Genomic DNA, 22,206 nt, shown 5'->3' with positions numbered 1-22,206 from the left:
CTGAGTTACCAATTGCATTATAAACGGCGTCATATTTGAAGCACCAAAGCATAGATTCGCTAGCTGCATCAAGAATTCTGGGAAATTTTGTGAGAAAGGGTGATTCTGGTTAGCGATTTTGGAGGGGTTTTAGGATGACTTGGGGGAAGATGAAATTTCGGAGAGATTTTGTGATTTTGGTAATCTAATCAGAGGAAATTACACTCCTAGAACTTTATTCCAATTTTTTAATTGTACCGAGTTGGGTTAAAAACGGTTCAAACGATTATACCCGTAACTAGACTGACTAGTTAACTATATAATTTCATAAAAATAAAAATTTCAACTAAAAAAATAATCTAAAACTACATGATTCCATACTCAAAAATCATTTTTTCCAACAAAAGCCTACTAATGAGTTCTGTTATCACTATTTCAAACTCCAAATTTTAACATGGGATTAAACCGGTTGGTCTGTATGAACATACCGGTACACAGACTATAACAGAACCTTATTTATACCGGACTAACCGTACCGAGACAATAAACGGTAGCCGGTTGAACTGGTATTATCGGCTGATTCGAACCGGTATTTAAAACATTGATTTATTCTGTGTACTTTATGATGAAGATCCAAAAGTTTTACTATAAATATTGTAATTTGATGGTACGGGTCGGGTTTTAATATACAAAGTTATTTTAGTCACTTAAAAAAAGTAACATAAAAATTCTAATAGAATTAATGTCAAACACCAGAAAGGTCTTCACAAAGTTCGTGGTTATGTTCAGTCTTTCCCCCATTTTATCCACCAGATTTCATACGGATGGTCTTGCATCGCCAACAGGTAAAACGGACAACCGGTTTTTTTTATGCTTCCGACTTTTCTAACCGTTGTTGTAGTATGGTGCGCACCACCACGGTCACATTCAAGCCATACCCTCTCGGTCCTTCCACTAATTTTATTTGATCAAGGGGTCACAAAAACGAAACCATCCACGTTTGCCATTTCTTGTGCTCATTTCTTTAGTTCATCTAGAGAGTTGAAAACATGTAACATCGATAGGGTTAGGTTAGATTTTATATTTATTAATCTGTCTAACGTAACTAAATAAACTTGATACCTGCTTTGTGAAGTACGAATTACCAAGGATGGGGGTTGCCTCACCTCCATATCCTCCACCATCCGGATAGTTTTGTTGAACGTACACAGACTGTGATGCATTGTAACTTTCGTAAGGATTGCTTGGGGAAATGAATTGCTGATGACGAGTCTCTTCCGTATACATCCGGATAGTGTTGTTGCATGTAAGATTCACACCCGTATCCATAATCTGGATACACTTGGTGCGCCAGATAACATGGTTCATCAGTATGGTATGAGTCATCTACAGGGGATGTTTTATCAACAGGGGGATGCGTGTTCAAATCTATAAATGGTCTGTTTTGATTTCTTTGTACACTAGATAGAACCTCCTCTTACTCGTTAGAATCGAGAACACCAGTCTTCTTCTAAAAACGGTATCATCATTAGTAAATAATTAAAACAACAATTAATTTAAGCTAATAACTGTTACCGGAACGACTTCGGGCACCCATGACTCGCCAGAATACGACCCAAAGAAATAGTTGCCGTCCCGATATGACGACATTGCAGCACATTTGAAGGATATAAAATAGAAGGTAAAGAAGAAGCCAAGAAGAAGCAGAGACATCAATGGTTGAAAAATGCTCTGCATGTCTCCGTCTAATTCCAATATGTATGCCTCGTACAGATCTATACGCATCGTATTACTTTAATCACATGCCAGAAAAGTAGTCAAATCAGTCTCAAATCAGCCTTCAAGATGCCCCGTCTAGGCTTAGACGATTCGTCTTCCTCTATTGTATTCCTCTATAGTCTAGACCTAGACCCCCGTCCGATGTGATTGATTTGACCTGGTACGAGGTTCTGTATCTGGTCAGAGACAAAAGCCCTAGACGCCCCGTCTAGACCTATACGAGGCGTCTTAAAGGGTGTGAAAATAGGCCTTTGTGTGTGCGAATATGTAGACCCTAAAATTATTTATAGAATATTATTTTATAAAACATTGTTTTTTAAGAATGCATATATTCATCCAAATCGTCCTTTTTTACTATGACAGAGTTAATGAACGCTATTTTATTCCCTATTCAAGTTAATATAAAACATCAAATGATAAGTTGGGAATTATATAAACATAACTCAGCTGTTTAAGACCACCCGTAGTGGGGCGTTATTTTTAAAAAAATTTTGAAAAAAACGCTAACCCCCCCCCCCCCCCCTTCATTACATGGGGCGTTTTTTAACAAAAAAATTCAAAAAATTGCAAGTGGCGTTTTTTTTCATAACGCTGAATACATCCAATTGAGAAATGTATGTGGCCAATGGGAGTGGACAAAGGTTTGTCTGGCCAATGATAAATTGTTTGTTTGTTTGTTTTTTTTAATCCTTTTTAATGATTGGAAGGGGCATTATTCTCACTACGCCACTTTTGCAATAACGTCCCATGCTGACTGGACTGTCACGTGTCGAATAATGCCCCATGATGGGGGCATTATTTTTCTTAACCACTACAGATGGTCTAATAAGAGTGCTTTTTTGTTAGTTTATAACTAAATGTTATATTATTATTTCTATAGATTGTTTTGGTCGTTTATTGAATTTATGGTCGTACTTAGGCATCTTTTATAAACAGTTTTTTTTGAATTATTTGTTTCATGACTCAAAAAGTGAATAATTCATTATTTCTTGTCCTCTTACCATTTGATCAGAATATTCATGTCCACACATTCATTTCTACCAAGTTTCCGTGAATTTTCTAAAAAATAATGCAACTTACACAGTTTTTGGCTTTAATTTTATTTTTCAGCTTTATGCGATCGTTTTCCCATCAACACTAAGTTTTTGTGTATTTTTTCAATTTTTACCGAGTGCCGTGCAACATATGTTTAACGTTTATCCTTGATTTATTTTTTCTACTTTTTGACTGGAAGTACGTTTTTGTTTTGCTTTATTTTTTTTAACCATAGAAGTTGATTATACAATGAACACGAATTCTAAACCCAATTTATTATTTAAGCCCAAAAACGATATACCCTTTATATATATTTTTTCTGGAGGTCCTATCAAATTGGGGCCTAAAGCTCTAGCTTTAGTTCATTGGCCCATGGGCGGCCCCTGATTTTATGTATTTTAACTATTTTTGCGATTTAAACCCATCTTTCAATTAGCATAAGTCTCGATTTAAATCATTATGCTCTTTTACCCAGTATTTTATGTGGTTGATGTATGGGACCAAACTAACCCATAACCACAAACTTGTGTCCATTGCAAATAATTTATGAATTAATTTGTAAGCATCTATTTGGGAGTCATGTTCATCAGCATGTCTATTGAGGATTTGATTTCTTGGTTTCTTACAATCTTAAGTTTAATTTGGATACCTTGGTTATGTATTTGATATGATTTATTATTTTTTTATTACTTTTAGTAAATAATTTATGAATTCATTTATTTAATATTTTTTAATAAGCAAAGTTATTTGGTCATAGTAATAGTTAAAAATGAAACCATGGTAATAGAAAGGGTTAGAAGAGTACAATTTTAAACTTAATGGTCAAAAATGACTAAATCAAATTACGTTTCTTTACTCATTAGGGTGTGCGGAGCGGGATGCGGCAAACGTCGGCAAACCTCTTTGCCGAGCGGCAAACACCGCCGCCGAGGTTTTGCCGACGCGGTGAAGCATATGGTGCGGGGATGGCTTGCCGATGCGGGGAAGGTGATTGAGAGAGAGAGGGGGTATTGTGGGTGGGGTCCATTCCTATCTCAACCAATCACAACTTTTTCATTTTTTTAAATAGTTTACCACTTCACCAAGTGTCTAAACCATTGCCAACACTTTTCACCAAAGTTTAAACACTTTTGACTGATTGACATGGCGCATTCTGATTGGTCAGTTTTTTGGTTTGCCACTCCAAAATGTTTAACCACTCCTTACATCCTTATGTCTTTTAATTGATTACGTTTCTCTGCATTATTGGTAATATTTTCCACTCCATTAATTCTTCCTTGTTTTTTTGTACATTTTTTCTTGTTGACCAAGATCATTACTTTTTTCATGTAACATCAACAAGATGCAATCATAGAGGTTGGAATATCCTACCAATTGCTATTCATAGAAGTTATTTATATGATGATCGTATATTCTTCATCTACATTAACTTAAGTTCGTTTTTAAACATCATGGCCAGATCTATTCATGTCTTCTTTCTGATATTGCTGCTACATGTTCTTGAATCAGCCTTGGCCAATAAACTTTCTTCATTGAGCCTTGCTGATGAGTGCTCTCTGTTATTCCAATTAAAACAGAGCATGACTATTAACAAGTCTGGATCCTATGATCCTCGTGCTTATCCAAAGGTTGCTTCATGGAACCTTAACGGATCAGATGGTGCGGGAAATTGCTGCTTGTGGGATGGGGTTGAGTGCAGGTTCGGTCATGTGATCGGGCTCGACTTGAGCAGCAGCTTTCTCTATGGCACCATCTCTTCCAACAACAGTCTCTTCGACCTCATTCACCTTCGTACACTAAACCTTGCTGATAACAATTTCCATTCCTCTCAGATTCCTTCTGGAATAGGTAGACTCTCGCAGTTAGCAAATCTTAATCTGTCATCTTCTTTTTTCAGTGGGAAAGTCCCAAAACAAATCTCACACCTCAGGAATTTGGTTTCCTTGGATCTAACAGGAAACTTGTACATTGTATATAACCTGTATCAGTTAGAACTGCAAAGTTCCGACTTCCAAAATCTAGTTCAAAATTCAAGTGAGACTCTAAGAGAACTCTTTCTCTCAAGGGTCAACATTGATTCCGAGCTACCAGCTTCAATCGGAAATCTCACACACTTGAACATCTTGGATTTAAGTTGGTGCGGTTTCACGGGGACTTTACCTGCATCTGTAAGCAACCTGACACAACTTACATTTCTGGATCTTTCTGTTAATCAAGAGTTGCTAATACCTATTCCACATTTGGCCAGCCTATCAAAACTCAAATATTTAAAACTCGGAGATGCTATATTTGATAGAAATAATAGTTGTGACTGGCTTGGTAAGTTTCCAAACCTCTTTTATTTAGACCTTTCGTACACTAGTCTAAATTGTGAGATTCCATCATCTATTGGAAACCAGACACAACTTAGAGAACTTTACCTCAGGAGTATTGGCATGATTGGTCAAATACCGTCATCATTTACGAATCTAACACACCTTACTGCCCTGGATCTTTCTGAGAATATGTTAACAAGTAGTCTTCCCTCTTTAGAAAGCTTTTCAAACCTCACATCTTTGTCCCTCTCCTACAATAATTTTGATAGATGGAAGCTGCCTGATTGGTTTGGTAAGCTAAACAAGATCACTTATTTTGGTATTTCTGATGCCAACCTGTATGGTGAAATTCCATCGTCTTTTTTCAATCTGACTCAAGTTGAAGAGTTATACCTGTATGGAAACAACCTCACAGTGGACTTTAATCTTATTTTTTCTCTTAGGAAACTTAAATATTTGGATCTAAGTGGAAACAATATCACACTTTCAGTCATAGATAGCCACAGAAATGAAACTCAACCCAAGTTCAAATATATATCGTTGGCATCCTGTAACTTGAAAGTCTTTCCTGAATTTCTACGGTTTCAAAATCAATTGGAGCATTTGTACCTTGATAACAATAATATGGAGGGCCTGGTACCTGGATGGATGTGGAACATTAGCAAGGATACACTGCTTGAACTTACACTTATTAATAATCTCCTAATGGGTTTTGAGCAGCATTCACCACTTGATTCTTGGGTTAGTTTACAATTACTAGACCTGAGTAACAATATGCTGCATGAATCAATCCCAGTGCCACCACCAACCATCGAGTTCTTTTCTGTGTCAAACAATAACCTGACGGGAGAAATTCCACCATCGATATGTGACTTGACGTCTCTCCATTTGCTTGATTTGTCATTCAACAACATTACTGGCTCGATTCCACCATGCTTGGAGAAATTAAGCAATTCAAGTTTGACAGTGTTGAATCTTAGAAGCAACATTTTGCAAGGAACAATTCCCAATATATTTAGTACTGAAAGCAAGCTTGAGATGATTGATTTGAGTGAAAATAAATTGGAGGGTCAGGTTCCTAGATCATTGGAGAACTGTGACTCACTCCGGTTGCTAGATCTTGGATATAACTTTCTAGAAGACATGTTTCCTGTCTGGTTGGGAGCACTTTCAGAGCTACAGGTTCTTATTCTAAAGTTTAACAATTTTCATGGCATTATAAGAATGCCAGCTCGTATCAAAGTTAACTTCCCAAAATTGCACATTATTGACCTCTCATATAATTCATTTTCTGGTGATCTGCCACATCAGTATTTCCAAGAGTGGTCAACAATGAAGGAGACCAAGGCAAACACAACATATATGGAAACATATATTGAGGATGATAGTATCTTTAAGACTTATTGGTTCTCAATTCACATGACTAACAAAGGTGAAAAGATGGACTACAAAAAAATTATGAACACCTTTTCTGCAGTTGATCTCTCAAGTAACATGTTTAGAGGAAAGATTCCAGAGTCAATTAAAACCCTCAGTGGTATTCTGTTGCTCAACCTTTCTAATAATGAACTTTCCGGCGCCATCCCACCATCCATGGGAAATCTCATACGCCTTGAAGCACTGGATATTTCTGGTAACAAGCTCTCTGGAATGATACCTCAAGACCTGGTACAACTGAATTTCCTTGCATTCTTAAATGTTTCCAACAACAATCTCACTGGACCCATACCACAAGGTAAACAATTCAATACCTTTTCGAACGATTCTTACATGGGAAATGCATTGTGTGGATTCCCTTTATCCATGAAATGTGGGGATTCAGAAGCATCAAAGCCTCCAAAAGTTTCATTCGAAGAAGATACCGAGTCTTACTTTCCAAATGGAAGTGATTGGGTTGTGATACTTATTGGTGCTGTGACTGGGCTAGTGATTGGACTCGTTTGTGGGGATTATCTAAGCACAAAGTATTACAGGTGGTTTTCTCAAAGATCCAGAAGGTGAACTCTTTTCACAATGAAATGTTTGGAGTCATATAGGGCATTGGAAGTGGTGATGAGAAGGTAATATGTATGTTGCTCTATTTATTTTCAGTTGTTAGTTGTTACTAATGGGTCATCAATTAGTAGGAGTTGGTGTGTATTTTTCATTGTTATTTTAATTTGAATCGTAAGCCTATAAAAATCTTCATATCTTTCATCCTTTTTCCCAATATTCTTTGTATCCATATCAACTAGTATTAGACTTGTCGAAATAAATTTCCACGCCGAACGCGCAAAGGAGCGACCTAGACACAAGCGCAACATGAGGCTTAACTCGAGGAAATGCAAAAATAGTACGTACAACATATTAAATTGAACAAAAAGTGGTTTATAACAATTCATTTATCTCAAAATCTTTAATATACTTAATTTTAGGGTGTATGTCGGGTTGAAACTAGACCGAACCCGAACCCAAAATTTATTTCTGGAGAATCAAAACCGACATAGGGTGTGTCGGTCACGATCTTTTCTCGTTGGGTTGGTCTCTTGTTGAGCCGGTGGGACCATATGTAAATTTTTATACTATGATGTTTCATATTTCAATTTTAGTTGGACTGAACCAAACCTGATTTGCCCCAAAATTAAGACCGAGAATCGAACCGAAAATGCTTAATGGATTTGATCGTAGGTCAGATATCAGGATTACTTGGTCCGACCAAATTTTGCTCAGCCCTACTTTATTTTAAATACTCAGTTGCATTATTTTTCTCGACTAGATATAAGAATCTCAAGTGCACTAGGGTCCATTGATGACTTGACCAATAACAAATATCTTTGAAACCGAGGTGAACCTATTCAAAGATCAAAGAACACGAGTTGGTTGCACAATGCAGATGACAAGATCGATGACGGTTTGTTATTTGATAATGAGTTTAAGCCACTTCGTGAGTCGTTTTACCATTCTGATTGTGTATGAAAATGGTTCGTTTGGCTTCTGGGTTTACTAAATTTGTGGTTTATATTCTTTAATTACCACCACAAGAATAACGGGTAATAGCGGCAACACTAACAACGGAGACAAGCCATATCTCACCGCTATTGGTCGATCCAGAGCACGGTGTCCCATATTAAACCCCGCAATCCATTTCTTATCTTGATTTAACGACTGGGTCAAAGTCCAAGAAAACTAAATTGATTTAAAAGCATAAAAAGGACAAATTCCAAGATTGATGATCTACTGGTGGTTTTGTTCTCAGTTTTCTTGACATCGTTCTTTCTAAAATCTTGATAAAAACAACATACATGACAAGAGTATAACTTTTCTGCCTAAAAGCGTTCTTAAGCTTACAAATCAATCACATGGAAATATAAAGGCCTGAAGTCAAAACATGATTACTAAAGAGAGTCAGGTACCTTAGGGTTGATAAAAACGCAAACCGGCTTAACTGAACACCTCCTTTTTTTCCTTTATGCCTGACTAGCTATAAACCAAGTACAATATATATGTATATGTGTGTCTGGTTATCCTACATTTTAACTTTGAAATGATATAAATACGACTGTCAGTAAACACATTTTAAATAATATGATTTAAATTGTTAGCACTTAATTAACATCCCAAGTTATAACTAAGCAAAAGTTAAAACTAGAATGGCAAAAACAATGAACTAGCAGCAGATTTTTGCATAAAATCGTTCAGGTAATGAAGCACTGCGCAATCGGAATAGTACTATAGTAGGATTACATGTAGTCAAACTTGTATTTGTCTTTAGCTCTGTATTTCACAAATTCTAAAAATAAAGCAATCTTCATAATTTGTTCAGCTCGAATGAGTAAACTGTTAATACATGACCAAATTAAAATCAACTGATAGATAGTCAAAAGACTTAAACCGATAAACCCTTGTTGAAATTAACTATATACCAGTCAGAAAACAAAGGGTCGAAATTCTCCGGCTCTATGGCTATTTGATGAGCTCAGCTTATTATAGATAATTCCATTGAGGGATGATTTGGGGGGTTTTATAGATGGAAGCATCGTGTCGGATGATGAGATACGGTCGACTAGTAGAATCTTGGACTAATTCTCCCCACACGCAGGAAGGAATACGGTGGATGCCTATTAGACTTATAATTAAACTTAAGAGTGACCAAGACTATTAGCTTCTTCATGTCTTTTTATAGAATAACTCCGTTTACATAGAATAAAAATAATATTTTGGATAAACAACAAATTTATCAAAAGCCTTTCAAGAAATTTGAGTAAAAAACGACTCCATGTACTAAAAGGCATAAAAAATACGAAATTCGACATCATTAGTTATATTTTCCATGTTGACCAACACTAACTACCTCCAATGCTCTTGGCAGCATCTTTGCATGTGGCGAGTAAAGTAATGTTGCAGTTTCATGTTGACCAAGACCATTACGTACTTTTTTTCATGTAACATCAACAAGATGTAATCATAGAGGTTGGAATATCAAAACCAGCCTTAATTAAATCCTACCAATTCAATTGCTATATATCCTGAGTATTCATAGAAGTTATTTATATATATGATGAACGTATATTCTTCATCTACATAAACTTAAGTTTGTTTTTAAACATCATGCCCAGATCTATTCATGTCTTCTTTCTAATACTCGTACTTCATGTTCTTGAATCTGCCTTAGCCAATAAGTTTTCTTTGTTCAGCCATGCTGATGAGTGCTCTCTGTTATTCCAGTTCAAAGAGAGCATGTCTATTAACAAGTCTGCATCCGGTGATTCTCGTGCTTATCCAAAGGTTTCTTCATGGAACCTCAACAACTCAGATGGTGAGAAAAGTTGTTGCTTATGGGATGGGGTTGAGTGCAGGTTCGGTCATGTGATTGGGCTTGACTTGAGCAGCAGCTTTCTCTACGGCCCCATCTACTCCAACAATAGTCTGTTTAACCTCATTCATCTTCGTACACTAAACCTTGCCGATAACGATTTCGATTCCTCTCAAATTCCATCTGAAATAGGACGCCTCTCGCAGTTAGCGAATCTGGATTTGTCATATTCTGGCTTAAGTGGGGAGGTCCCAAAACAAATCTCACAGCTCAGAAATTTGGTTTCCTTGGATCTCTCAAGCACGTACAGGCTAAAGATGCAACGTTCTGACATTCAAAATCTAGTTCAAAATTCATATGAGACTCTAAGAGAACTCTTTCTCTCAAGCGTCAACATTAATTCTGAGCTACCAGCTTCAATCGGGAATCTCACACACTTGAACATCTTGGATTTAGATGGCTGCGGTTTCACAGGGACTCTACCTGCATCAGTAAGCAAGCAACCTGACACAACTCACACATTTGTCCCTTGGGGGAAATAATTTTGATAGATGGAAGCTGCCTGATTGGTTTGGTAAGCTAAACAAGATCACTCAATTGGATCTCTATGATGTCAACCTGTATGGAGAAATTCCATCATCTTTTTTCAATCTAACCCAAGTTGAAAGTTTAGATCTTTCCATAAATCAATTAAAAGGAGAACTTTCAAGCTCATGGCTGAATTTCCAAAACTTAGAATCATTTTATTTGGATGATAACAATGTCACAGCAAACCTTTACCTATTTCTTTCTCTTAAGAAGCTTAAAACTCTGGATTTAAGTGGAAACAATATCACACTTTCAGTCATAGTCATAGATAGCCACAAAAATGGAACTCAGCCACAATTCATATTTATACGGTTGGAATCCTGTAACTTGAAAGTCTTTCCCGAATTTCTACGGTTTCAACATCAACTGGAGAAGTTGATCCTTGATTACAATAATATTGAGGGCCTGATACCCGGATGGATGTGGAACATTAGCACGGAAACACAGACTGAACTTACGCTTTCTCATAATCTCCTAATGGGTTTTGAGCAACATTCACTGGTTGCTCCTTGGGTTAGGTTACAAACACTGGAATTGAGTCACAACATGCTGCATGGAGAGATTCTGATGCCACCACCAACAACCGAGTACTTTTCTGTCTCAAACAATAATCTGACCGGAGGAATTCCACCATCCATATGCGACTTGTTGTCTCTCCAGTTGCTTGATTTGTCATTCAACAACATTATTGGCTCCATTCCTCCATGCTTGGAGAAATTAAGCAATTCAAGTTTGACAGTGTTGAATCTAAGAGGCAACACTTTGCACGGAACCATTCCCAACATATTCGCCAATGGAAGTATGCTTCAGTTTATTGATTTAAGTGAAAACATACTCGAGGGGCAGGTACCAAGATCATTGGAGGATTGTAAATCACTCCGGTTCCTAGATCTTGGATATAACTTTATAGAAGACTTGTTCCCCTCCTGGTTGGGAGTACTATTAGAGTTACAAGTATTCATTCTCAGGTTCAACAAATTTCATGGTATTATAAGAATACCAAGTAAAATCAAAGTCAACTTCCCAGCATTGGGAATCATTGACCTCTCATACAATTCATTTTATGGTGATTTGCCACATCAGTATTTCCTCGAGTGGTTAGCAATGACGGAGACCAAGGCGAATGCAAACTATATGGAAACATATGTTGATGTGGCTGAAATATACAGACCTATTTCGTTCTCGCTTCAAATGACTAGCAAAGGTGTAAAGTTGGAATATGTGAAAATTCTAAACGCATTTTTTGCAGTTGATTTCTCAAGTAACATGTTTAGTGGGAAGATTCCAGAGTCTGTTAAAACTCTCACTGGTCTTCAATTGCTCAACCTTTCGAATAATGAACTTTCCGGCGTCATCCCACCATCCATGGGAAATCTTATACGCCTTGAAGCACTGGATCTTTCTAGTAACAAGCTCTCTGGAATGATACCTCAAGACTTGGTACAACTGAATTTCCTTGCATTCTTAAACGTTTCCAACAACAATCTCACCGGACCCATACCATAAGGTAAACAATTCAATACCTTTTCGAACGATTCTTACATGGGAAATGCATTGTGTGGATTCCCTTTATCAAAGAAATGTGGTGATTTAGAAGCATCAAAGCCTCCAAAAGCTTCCTCCGAAGAAGATACCGAGTCTGACTTTCCAAATGGAATTGATTGGGTCGTGATACTTATCGGTGCTGTGACTGGGCTAGTGATTGGACTCGTTTGTGGGGATTATCTAAGCACAAAGTATTACAAGTGGTTTTCTCAAAGATCCAGAAGGTGAACCTTTTTTCACAATGAAATGTTTGGAGTCATATAAGGCACTGGAATAAGACGGTAATATGTATGTTGTTGTATTTATTTTCAATTGTTAGTTGTTACTAATGGGTCATTAGTAGGTGTTGTTGTGTATTTTTCGGTGTTATTTTAATTTGAATCGTAAGCCTATAAAAATCTTCATATCTTTCATCCTTTTTCCCAATATTCTTTGTATCCATATCAACTGGTATTAGAGTTGTTGAAATAAATTTCCACATCAAACACGCAAAGGAGCGACCTAGACACACGCGCAACATGGGGCTTAACTCGAGGAATGCAAAAATAGTACATACAACATTTTAAATTGAACAAAAAATGGTTTATAACAATTCATTTATCTCAAAATATTTAATATACTTATTTTTAGGGTGTATGTCGGGTTGAAACCAGACCGAACCCGAACCCGAACCCAAAATTTCTGGAAAATCAAAGCCGACATAGGTTGTGTCATTCTCGGTCTTTTCTGGTTGGGTCAGTCTCTTGTTGGGCCGGTGGGACCATATGTAAATTTTTTTATACTATGACGTTTCATATTTCATTTATAGTTGGACTGAACCAAACCTGATTCGCCCCAAAATTAAGACCGAGAACCGAACCGAAAATGCTTAATGGATTTGATCCTAGGTCAGATATCAGAATTATGTCACACCTAAGATATTATCAGAGGTATGTTTCTAATCCTTTCTTTCAATTGCTTCGTGGTTGGTTTGTTTCGTGTTATACGATCGTTTCCCCCTCTTTTCTTCATTTTATTATCCTATTGATGTAGTAATTGAACACATTATAATTAGGGTTACTTTTCATAATTGCACTTTACACTACTTTCTTTACATCCTTTCAAAAGGTTTGTTGGATAATTTCTATTGTTTTGATGCGGATTAAAGCAAAACTCTTTAATCCTAGATTTGATTTTTCCAATTAATTGAATAAATTAGTTAGGGATACCTACTTGAATAGAGATTGTTGAGGGTTATGGAACTATTATGAGCTGACTCACTGACTTTCTTTCTTTTGTTCAGCTTGATTCTGTAAACTGTTGGCACATGACCAAAGTAAAAATCAACTGAAATCGAAAGAAAGATACGTAGTCAATTGACATAAACTGATAAAATTAATTATATACCAATCAGAAACCACGGTTGAAATTCTCCGGCGCCATGGCGGTTTGACGAACTTAGCTTACTGACAATTTCACTAAGAGATGATTTGGGGGTTTTATAGTTGGGTGCATCGTGGAGGATGAGATCAGATAGGCTAATGGAATCTAGGGTTAATTCTCCCCAATACGGTGGATGTCAACTCCGGTGATCTTGCAGGTGACTAATTTAGGCGAGCCACATCCTCTACTACTTTCAGCAAATAACAAACATAAAACATGTGACTAATTAACTAAAACTCTGCAATCCTTTTGATCCGTTAGGATTAACCCTACAAATTCATCTTTCTTGTTTGCTAGTAACTCGGGTTCAAGTTCTCTTCAGTTTCTTGTACAATAATATACAGATTAAGTTAACTATTTACTTGTAGCAATCTTGAAAGTTGTCGGAAAACTGAAGTTTTTTTGTTTTAATTTGCAAGCGTCATGGTTTTCTTCTGAAAGTTAGAATCAAGTGCAATGGTTACAAATATTAAAGCAATTTGAAATTGTTATAAAATTTGGTTGGCATGTTTGTATCTTGTTACAAAGTGTTATGCCATTTATTGCCACTACTAATATTAATATGTCTAGTATATTGTGGATCCCTTACTGTTTATGCATGCATAAAAATATAAATATGCTGTAATTCTCTTCCTGCTTAATCATATGCCTCCAACCATGGTTTTTAAGGTGTTAAATAATGCATTTAGTTTCATGTCTATTATAAACTAGAAAGACAAAAACATTTGATAATGCTCATATCATACATGCTAAATTGCCTTGATGTCTGTTGTTCTCTAAATTCCCAATCTTGTGACATATCAGTCATATTCAGTTCACAAGAGACAACTTCTACATGAAAAACACCTTCATCTATGTGTGATTCCTCAGTAATGGACCTGGGCTGAAACAATTACCGATGGGACGCAGTCAAGACAACAAATTAAATTAACATGATCAGGTCTGTCAGGGCCAGACGAAAGAACTCGGAGGATGCTGTTGTGGGAGAAGACGACGATGGCGGACCGAGCCTGCTTCATGGAATATTAAAGGTAGTAGGCTTCTAATTCTTTCTTTCGATTGCTGTTGTTGCTTCTTGGTTGGATTGTTTCACGTTATTCGATCTTTTCACCCTGTTTTCTTGATTTGGTTTTCCTATTTGTGTAGTAATGAGTTGACGCTTATCCGCGCGTTGCAGCAGGATGTTAATTATATGCCAACATGTTACAGTTTAAACATCAATATGTCTAAACCTATAATACTTTGTCAAAATAACCGCGACAAAGTTCTAGCGGCCAAAAAGACGAAAGAACCGTCCCCGGTAAAGCTTAGTCATGATGATACACCGTTGCGGTAGGTGATCACACAACTCTCTCATGCATCGTAGCCACTTTATCACATCGATGCGGAGAGGATCCACTCCAAATCAGACTCGTCAGATCAAGAGAAATTTTCTGACCAAATCGCCATGTGGACCTTATCACCAACACTCGTGGACATCACCATAACCTTCCCCCGTATGTCTAACGGCTTAAAACCCATGTAGTGATGAAATAAATTCAAATGTATGAGTAGTATTATATTATACACTATAAAAATTATGGATCGTGTCATCAAGTATGTTAAGTATGTTCTAAAGGGTGTTTGTACACTTTTATTTGTAACTTGTATTTCATAATATCATAAATAGTTTTCATAGAATATATATACACAAATGACTACTTAATTAATGTAGAAATCCATTTTTTAACCTTATTCGTAACTTCCTATACTAATTAAACCGCTTAAACAAAGAACTTTCACGATTAACATTCATAAAACCGTTCTCCGTTTCACTATTCATTTCATCATCAACCCAAACACAATTTTCATGTGTTGCAACCAACAAAGTGGCGCTGTCGTCTTCCTCGACTTCTCGCAGTTCTCCGTCGTATGTGAGATTTTTTCCACGTTTGTCGGTAATCGCTCCGCACGACACGTACAAGATCTGAAACGTGATGGAAATCTACGCCCCATTTCACTCGCCGGTTACTATGGTTTATAAAGAATGAGAGTTTTCTCTTGCTTGGAGACGGTGATGAAAATGTCGACATTTCTTCTGGTTCATTATGTAACACCCCAACCGATGACGGAAACATCGAGGCATCACTCTGGTAGATTGTTTAAAAGCACATGGAAACTAAAATTCAAATATTATTAATTTTAAAGTTATTATCCATTACATTGAAATAAAACAAATAATTCAAACAAAACAACTAATCCATATCAAAAGTTATCTAAGTCCAGAAGCATCCTAAGTTATCAGCAATCATGTAAAGCATCTCTAAGCATTATTACCTGTCACACGCGCAAAATAAAGGTCAACTATGAAAAGTTGGTGAGCACATAAGGTAAATACATATAGTAGGTAAGAAAAACACAATTCATGGTATAGTAAGTATCATAATGCAAGTGTACAATTCAAACAAGCAAATAAGTTTGTACATTAAAACCTTTGTTGACTTGTATAAAAATCGGTTTCTATCATTCCCAGAGGAACTCCCCCTAAAAAGGCCAAGGATTGGGAATGAGGTGTCAGGCCAATAGATCTATCATGTACTACAGTTCGGCTTATACAGTTAATGAATGTACGTTTGTATGTAGGTATTTAGAAAGTAAGCACACAATAGCACATAAGATAACAAACAACCATGAAATTGGATTGTGCAACCAAATTAACACCAAAATCACTCGCATAAAAAACATAAACAATATAGACAGTAAAAGACTCTTGTTCTCAATAAAATAATCATCAAATCTGCGACATGATTGAAAACGCCGGATCTCCTGTAACGTCAAACATCGCAATATTCTGCACTCAGACAACCGTTTACGGCCATGAATGGACGTCACGATCGAAATTTCGCCAGGGGTGATAAAGGGATATGTGAAAAATGGCAAGTGACAATTTGGTGTTTGATGAAACGGTTATTGAATGTACGTGTTGTTTCCATTGATAATGTGCACGAATAAATTTAATAGGGTATATTTTAAAAAATATTTGTGGGAGGAAAGTAGTTTTTGCATACATATAGAACTTTATTTATTTTAAACATCATCGATACACGATTGCTATAAGTGTACAATGTACAACACGTAATAGAAAGTTCTAAATGTAGAACAGTAGAAATATGTGAGTGCATCCAACTTTTACAAATGTGAAAGCATGTGGTTTGCAACTTTGACTGCATCTTTTATACACACCGCTCCGTGAATAGTTTAATAAATAAAGGCTCAAACTATCTAGACACTTGGTGTGTAGATAGCCACCCCAAAAAGTGTTTTTTTTGTCCTATATGCATATCCTGCAGTGTCGAGTTATGGCCAAAGCGTGACGTTTTGGTCCGATCAACCAGACAAAGACTAACGGGTGTCTGAGAGTCCGTTGACCGAACCAAAACGCCAAGCTTTGGCTGCGTTTTGGTCCTGTCAACCAGACAAAAGACTGACCGGGTGTCAGTCTTTTGTCTGGTTGACAGGACCAAAACGCGACCAAAGCTCGGCGTTTTGGTCTGGTCAACGGACCCGTCAGACACCCGTCAGTCTTTGTCTGGTTGACTGGACCAACACGGCGCGCTTTGGCCACAGTCAGTCTTTTGTCTGGTTGACAGGACGAAAACGCGACCAAAGCTCGGCGTTTTGGTCTGGTCAACAGACCCGTCAGTCTTTGTCTGGTTGACCGGACCAACACGCCGTGATTTGGCCACAGCTCGACACTACAAGGTGTGCATATAGGACAAAAAAAAACACTTTTTAGCGTGCATATAGACACATTGGTGTGCCCATAGGTACACCCATAATAAATAGACGCATCAATTTACGCACCGACATGACATTACTAATTTTAACATTTCAGTTTATTAAGAAGAAATGATGCATCCCTTTGGGAAAGATGTACCGGTTCGTATATAATAATTTTTAAAGTGGTATTTTAAAGTAATTGAACCTCAAGTTAAAAACCGGCCTGACTTTTAGTGAAAAGGTACGAACCTCAAGTTGCAAGTTGCTTTTTGTAGTTGTATATAACTAGTTTTTTTCGGCGTCGCGCGTTGCGGCGAAACTGAACAAGTGAAAATGTAAAACAAACGTGATTTGAAAATAAAGTATGTTGTTTAGAAAACCAAACCATTAAAACGGTTTAGTTGATTATCGTACTGTTTTATGATAACAAATAAATACATAACTTTTTTAACAAAACTTAAGGGAAAAAATCCACGTCTCAGCTCAGCAATTGAGATTTAGTTTTGTGTTTCAAGTCAACATTCTTATGTGCTATGACTCTGTTAAGTCAAAGGCTTGGTTGGTGTCAACGGAACCAACGTCTGGTACTCTCTTTAACTACTAAAACTTACAGTTTAGTAATTAACTTCTTAACTTTGAGTTAAAGATTGTATATGCTGATGCATGTAAATGAGAAAATGACATTATAAACAACTTCACCTTTGGTTCATCTCTTGTGCAACACGAATTCTGTACTCAATCATCATCTCCAAAGGAACTCTTCTTGCTTTGATCTTTCTCTTTGCTGTATGCTAGTGCTAAGTGTTGATGTTTAAAAGTTCTGGCGGCCAAAAAGACGAAAGAACCGTCCCCGGTAAAGCTTAGTCATGATGATACACCGTTGCGGTAGGTGATCACACAACTCTCTCATGCATCGTAGCCACTTTACCACACCGATGCGGAGAGGATCCACTCCAAATCAGACTCATTAGATCAAGAGAAATTTTCTGACCAAATCGCCATGTGGACCTTATCACCAACAATCGTGGACATCACCATAACCTTCCCCTGTATATCCAACGGCTTAAAACACATGTAGTGATGAAATAAATTCAAATGTATGAGTAGTATTATATTATACATTATAAAAATTATGGACCGTATCATCAAGTATGTTAAGTATGTTGAACTAATGGGTGTTTGTACACTTTTATTTGTAACTTGTATTTCATAATATCATAAATAGTTTTCACAGAATATATATACATAAATGACTACTTAATTAATGTAGAAATCTATTTTTTAACCTTATTCGTAACTTCCTATACTAATTAAACCACTTAAACAAAGAACTTTCAAGATTAACATTCATAAAACCGTTCTCGGTTTCACTATTCATTTCATCATCAACCTAAACACAATCTTCATGTGTTGCAACCAACAAAGTGGCGTTGTAGTCTTCCTCGACTTCTCGTAGTTCTCCATCGTATGTGAGATTTTTTCCACGTTTGTCGTTAAAATCGCTCTGCACGACACGTACAAGATCTGAAACGTGATGGAAATCTACACCCCTATATTTCACTCGCCGGTTACTACGGTTTATAAAGAATGAGAGTTTTCTCTTCCTTGGAGACGGTGATGAAAATGTCGGCATTCCTTCTGGTTTATCATGTAACATCCCAACCGATGGCAGAAACATCGGGGCATCACTTTGCTAGATTGTTTTAAAGCACACGGAAACAAAAATTCAAATATTATTAATTTTAAAGTTATTATCCATTACTTTGAAATAAAACAAATAATTCTAACAAAACAACTAATCCATATCAAAAGTTATCTAAGTCCAGAAGCATCCTAAGTGATCATCAATCTTGTAAAGCATCCCTAAGCATTATTACCTGTCACACGCGTAAAATAAAAGTCAACTATGAAAAGTTGGTGAGCACATAGGGTAAATACATATAGTAGGTAAGAAAATCACAATTCATGGTATAGTAAGTATCGTAATGATGCAATTGTATAACTCAAACAAGCAAATAAGTTTGTACATTCAAACCTTTGTTGGCTTGTATAAAAATCAGTTTCTATCATTGCCAGAAGAACTCCCCCTAAAAAGGCCAAGGATTGGGAATGGAGTGTTAGGCCAATAGATCTATCATGTACTATGGCTCGGCTTATACAGTTAATGAATGTACGTGCGTATGTAGGTATTTAGCAAGTAAGCACACAATAGCACATAAGATAACAAACAACCATGAAATTGGATTGTGCAAGCAAATTAACACCAAAATCACTCACATAAAAAACATAAACAATATAGACAGTAAAAGACTCTTGTTCTCAATAAAATAATCGTCAAACTTGCGACATGATTGAAAACGCCGGATCTCCTGTAACGTCAAACATCGCAATATTCTGCACTCAGAACCATTTACGGCCAGGAATTGGACGTCACGATCGAAATTTCGCCAAGAGTGATAAAGGGATATGCGGAAAATGGCAAGTGACAAATTGTTGTTTGATGAAACGGTTATTGAATGTACGTGTTGTTTCCATTGATAATGTGCACGAATAAATTTAATAGGGCGTATTTTAAAAAATATTTGTCGGAGGAAAGTAGTTTTTGCATACATATAGAACTTTTTTTATTTTAAACATCATCGGTACACGATTGCTATAAGTGTACAATGTACAACACGTAATAGAAAGTTCTAAATGTAGAACAGTAGAAATATGTGAGTGCATCAAAGTTTTGCAAACGTGAAAGCATGTGGTTTGCAACTTTCACTGCATCTTTTATACACACCGCTCCGTCAATAGTTTAATAAATAAAGGCTCAAACTATCTAGACACTTGATGTGTAGATAATCACCCAAAAAAGTGTTTTTTTTTCTATGTGCACACCCTGCAGTGTTGAGCTGTGGCCAAAGCGTGGCGTTTTGGTCCGGTCAATCAGACAAACACTGACGGGTGTCTGACGGATCTGTTGACCGGACCAAAACGCCGAGTTTTGGCTGCGTTTTGGTCCTGTCAACCAGAAAAAAGACTCACTGGGTGTTAGTCTTTTGTCTGGTTGACAGGACGAAAACGCGGCCAAAGCTCGGCGTTTTGGTCCGGTCAACAGACCCGTCAGACACCCGTCAGTCTTTGTCTGGCTAACGGCGGACCAACACGTCGCGCTTTGGCCACAGCTCGACACTACAGGGTGTGCATATAGGACAAAAAAACACTTTTTGGTATGCATATAGGCACATTGGTGTGCCAATAGGTACACCCATAATAAATAGACGCATCAATTTACGCACCGACATGACCAGGGCTGGCTGAACCATTTTGGTGGCTTAAGGCGAAGTAAAATCTTGTGGCCTTTTTCCAAAAAAAAATGTATGTAATTGAAAGTTAAACTTGAAGGGCCCAAGTGTAATTATTTGAAAGATTGTGTTAAAATTTAAAAACAAGGAAAACAATTGCTGAACCAGGGATTCAAACCCAGGTCTAACCAACATCCATACATACACAAAATCACTACACTACCAACCATCAATCTGATGATAACCCACACGCTAAATCTTTTATAAAAGGACTGCGGTTTCATAAAATTGTGAAGGCCGTATAGTTTTGGTGGCCCAAGGCCCAAGCCTCATTTGGCTTACCCTTGGGCCGGCCCCGGACATGACATTACTATTTTTAACATTTCAATTTATTAAGAAGAAATGATGCATCCCTTTGGGAAAGATGTGCCGGTTCGTATATAATAATTTTTAAAGCGGTATTTTAAAGTAATTGAACCTCAAGTTAAAAACCGTTCTTTTTGTAGTTGTATATAATTAAACACATTACGGTTACATTTCATAATTGCACTTGAATTACTTTGTTTACATCATTTATTAAATTTGTTGGATAGTTTCATTTGTTTTGATGTGGATATTTGTAACCGTTGTTGCACTTGATTGTAAAGGGGGTAGGGGCGCTCCATTAGTGATGGAATTTCATCAATCACAATCTTCAATCAAGTTTCGCTATGTCATCGATCTTAATTCCGTCACTAGTGATGGATTTTACTAGGGGTGTCCATCACTAGTGATGTTTTTTTTTTAATTTTTAAAATATAAATTAACAATAAAACAACAAAATATAAATTTCATATAAATAAAAAACAATATTTCTAGACATATTTTAGGTTACAACTTAAAAATAAACATATAAAAATAAAAAGAGACATAAAGAAAACCTACTCCTCGTTCGACTACGGAAATTCCAAGCCTAAAAAACCTAGAAGTTCAATTAAACCATATCTCAACCGAAAGTAAATTTCTTCATTGCGCAAGTCTTGTTGGACATTTTCGAGAACGGGAACTTGTCTAGGAGGATCCGGCACCCAATCTGGAGATATTGCACGTCCATCTTCTTTTATTTGCATATTGTGCAATACGATACATGCATATACTATGCTATTTATTGTTTTTTATTCATCGCACAAACCGGTCGTGTTAGTATGCCCCATCTACTCTTTAAAACACCAAAAGCCATCTCAACATTTTTTTCTTGCCGATTCTTGCAACCTCTTGAACGTTTTTTCTTTAACCTCGATAAGAAATAAAGGAGCTTTCACAAAAACAGATCATGGTGGGTAGATACCATCCACAAGAAGAAAGCCTCGTCTGTAATATCTTCCGTTAACAAAAAAATGGACAGAAGGGTGCGGTACCATCTGTTACGCTTTGAAACAACGGCGAAGTGTACAAAACATTGATGTCGTTGTTTGAACTAGGAATACCAAAATATGAATGCCAAAACCATAAATTATTCAATGTCACCGCTTCAAGTATGATGGTTTGTCTTTTGACGTTACCCCTAACATACGCCTCTTGCAACTCCCTTGGACAATTTCTCCATTCGATATGTACATATCGATGCTGTAACACCCTTAATAATTTAACATAATTTAAGCTAAATATTTCATGAAACTTTATAAAAATCAGAGTTTACAAGAACATTAGTGTTTTAAACCAT

General features: G+C 36.7%; 2 protein-coding genes and 1 long non-coding RNA gene across 3 annotated transcripts; all 3 read left to right on the top strand.

The window, feature by feature from the left end:
• The first annotated feature begins 4,244 nt into the window (after positions 1-4,244).
• On the top strand, positions 4,245-7,109 carry LOC110911343 (receptor-like protein 7). The gene has a single exon (XM_022155952.2). It carries the CDS (start codon positions 4,245-4,247, stop codon positions 7,107-7,109), a length of 2,865 nt encoding a protein of 954 aa, XP_022011644.2.
• Positions 7,110-10,965: 3,856 nt separating this feature from the next.
• LOC110911348 (receptor-like protein 7) lies at positions 10,966-11,994 on the top strand. Its single transcript, XM_022155956.1, has one exon. It carries the CDS (start codon positions 10,966-10,968, stop codon positions 11,992-11,994), a length of 1,029 nt encoding a protein of 342 aa, XP_022011648.1.
• Positions 11,995-13,219: 1,225 nt separating this feature from the next.
• Positions 13,220-15,080, top strand: LOC118487334. The gene is made up of 3 exons (XR_004881407.1): positions 13,220-13,612; positions 14,260-14,486; positions 14,602-15,080. It is a non-coding gene; the product is annotated as an uncharacterized LOC118487334 (long non-coding RNA).
• The last annotated feature ends 7,126 nt before the right edge of the window (positions 15,081-22,206 follow it).

This window comes from Helianthus annuus, chromosome 15, assembly GCF_002127325.2.
Source record: "Helianthus annuus cultivar XRQ/B chromosome 15, HanXRQr2.0-SUNRISE, whole genome shotgun sequence".
Lineage (NCBI taxonomy): Eukaryota > Viridiplantae > Streptophyta > Magnoliopsida > Asterales > Asteraceae > Helianthus > Helianthus annuus.
Note: the sequence above shows the minus strand (reverse complement) of the source record. Positions and strands in the feature narration are given on the sequence as shown.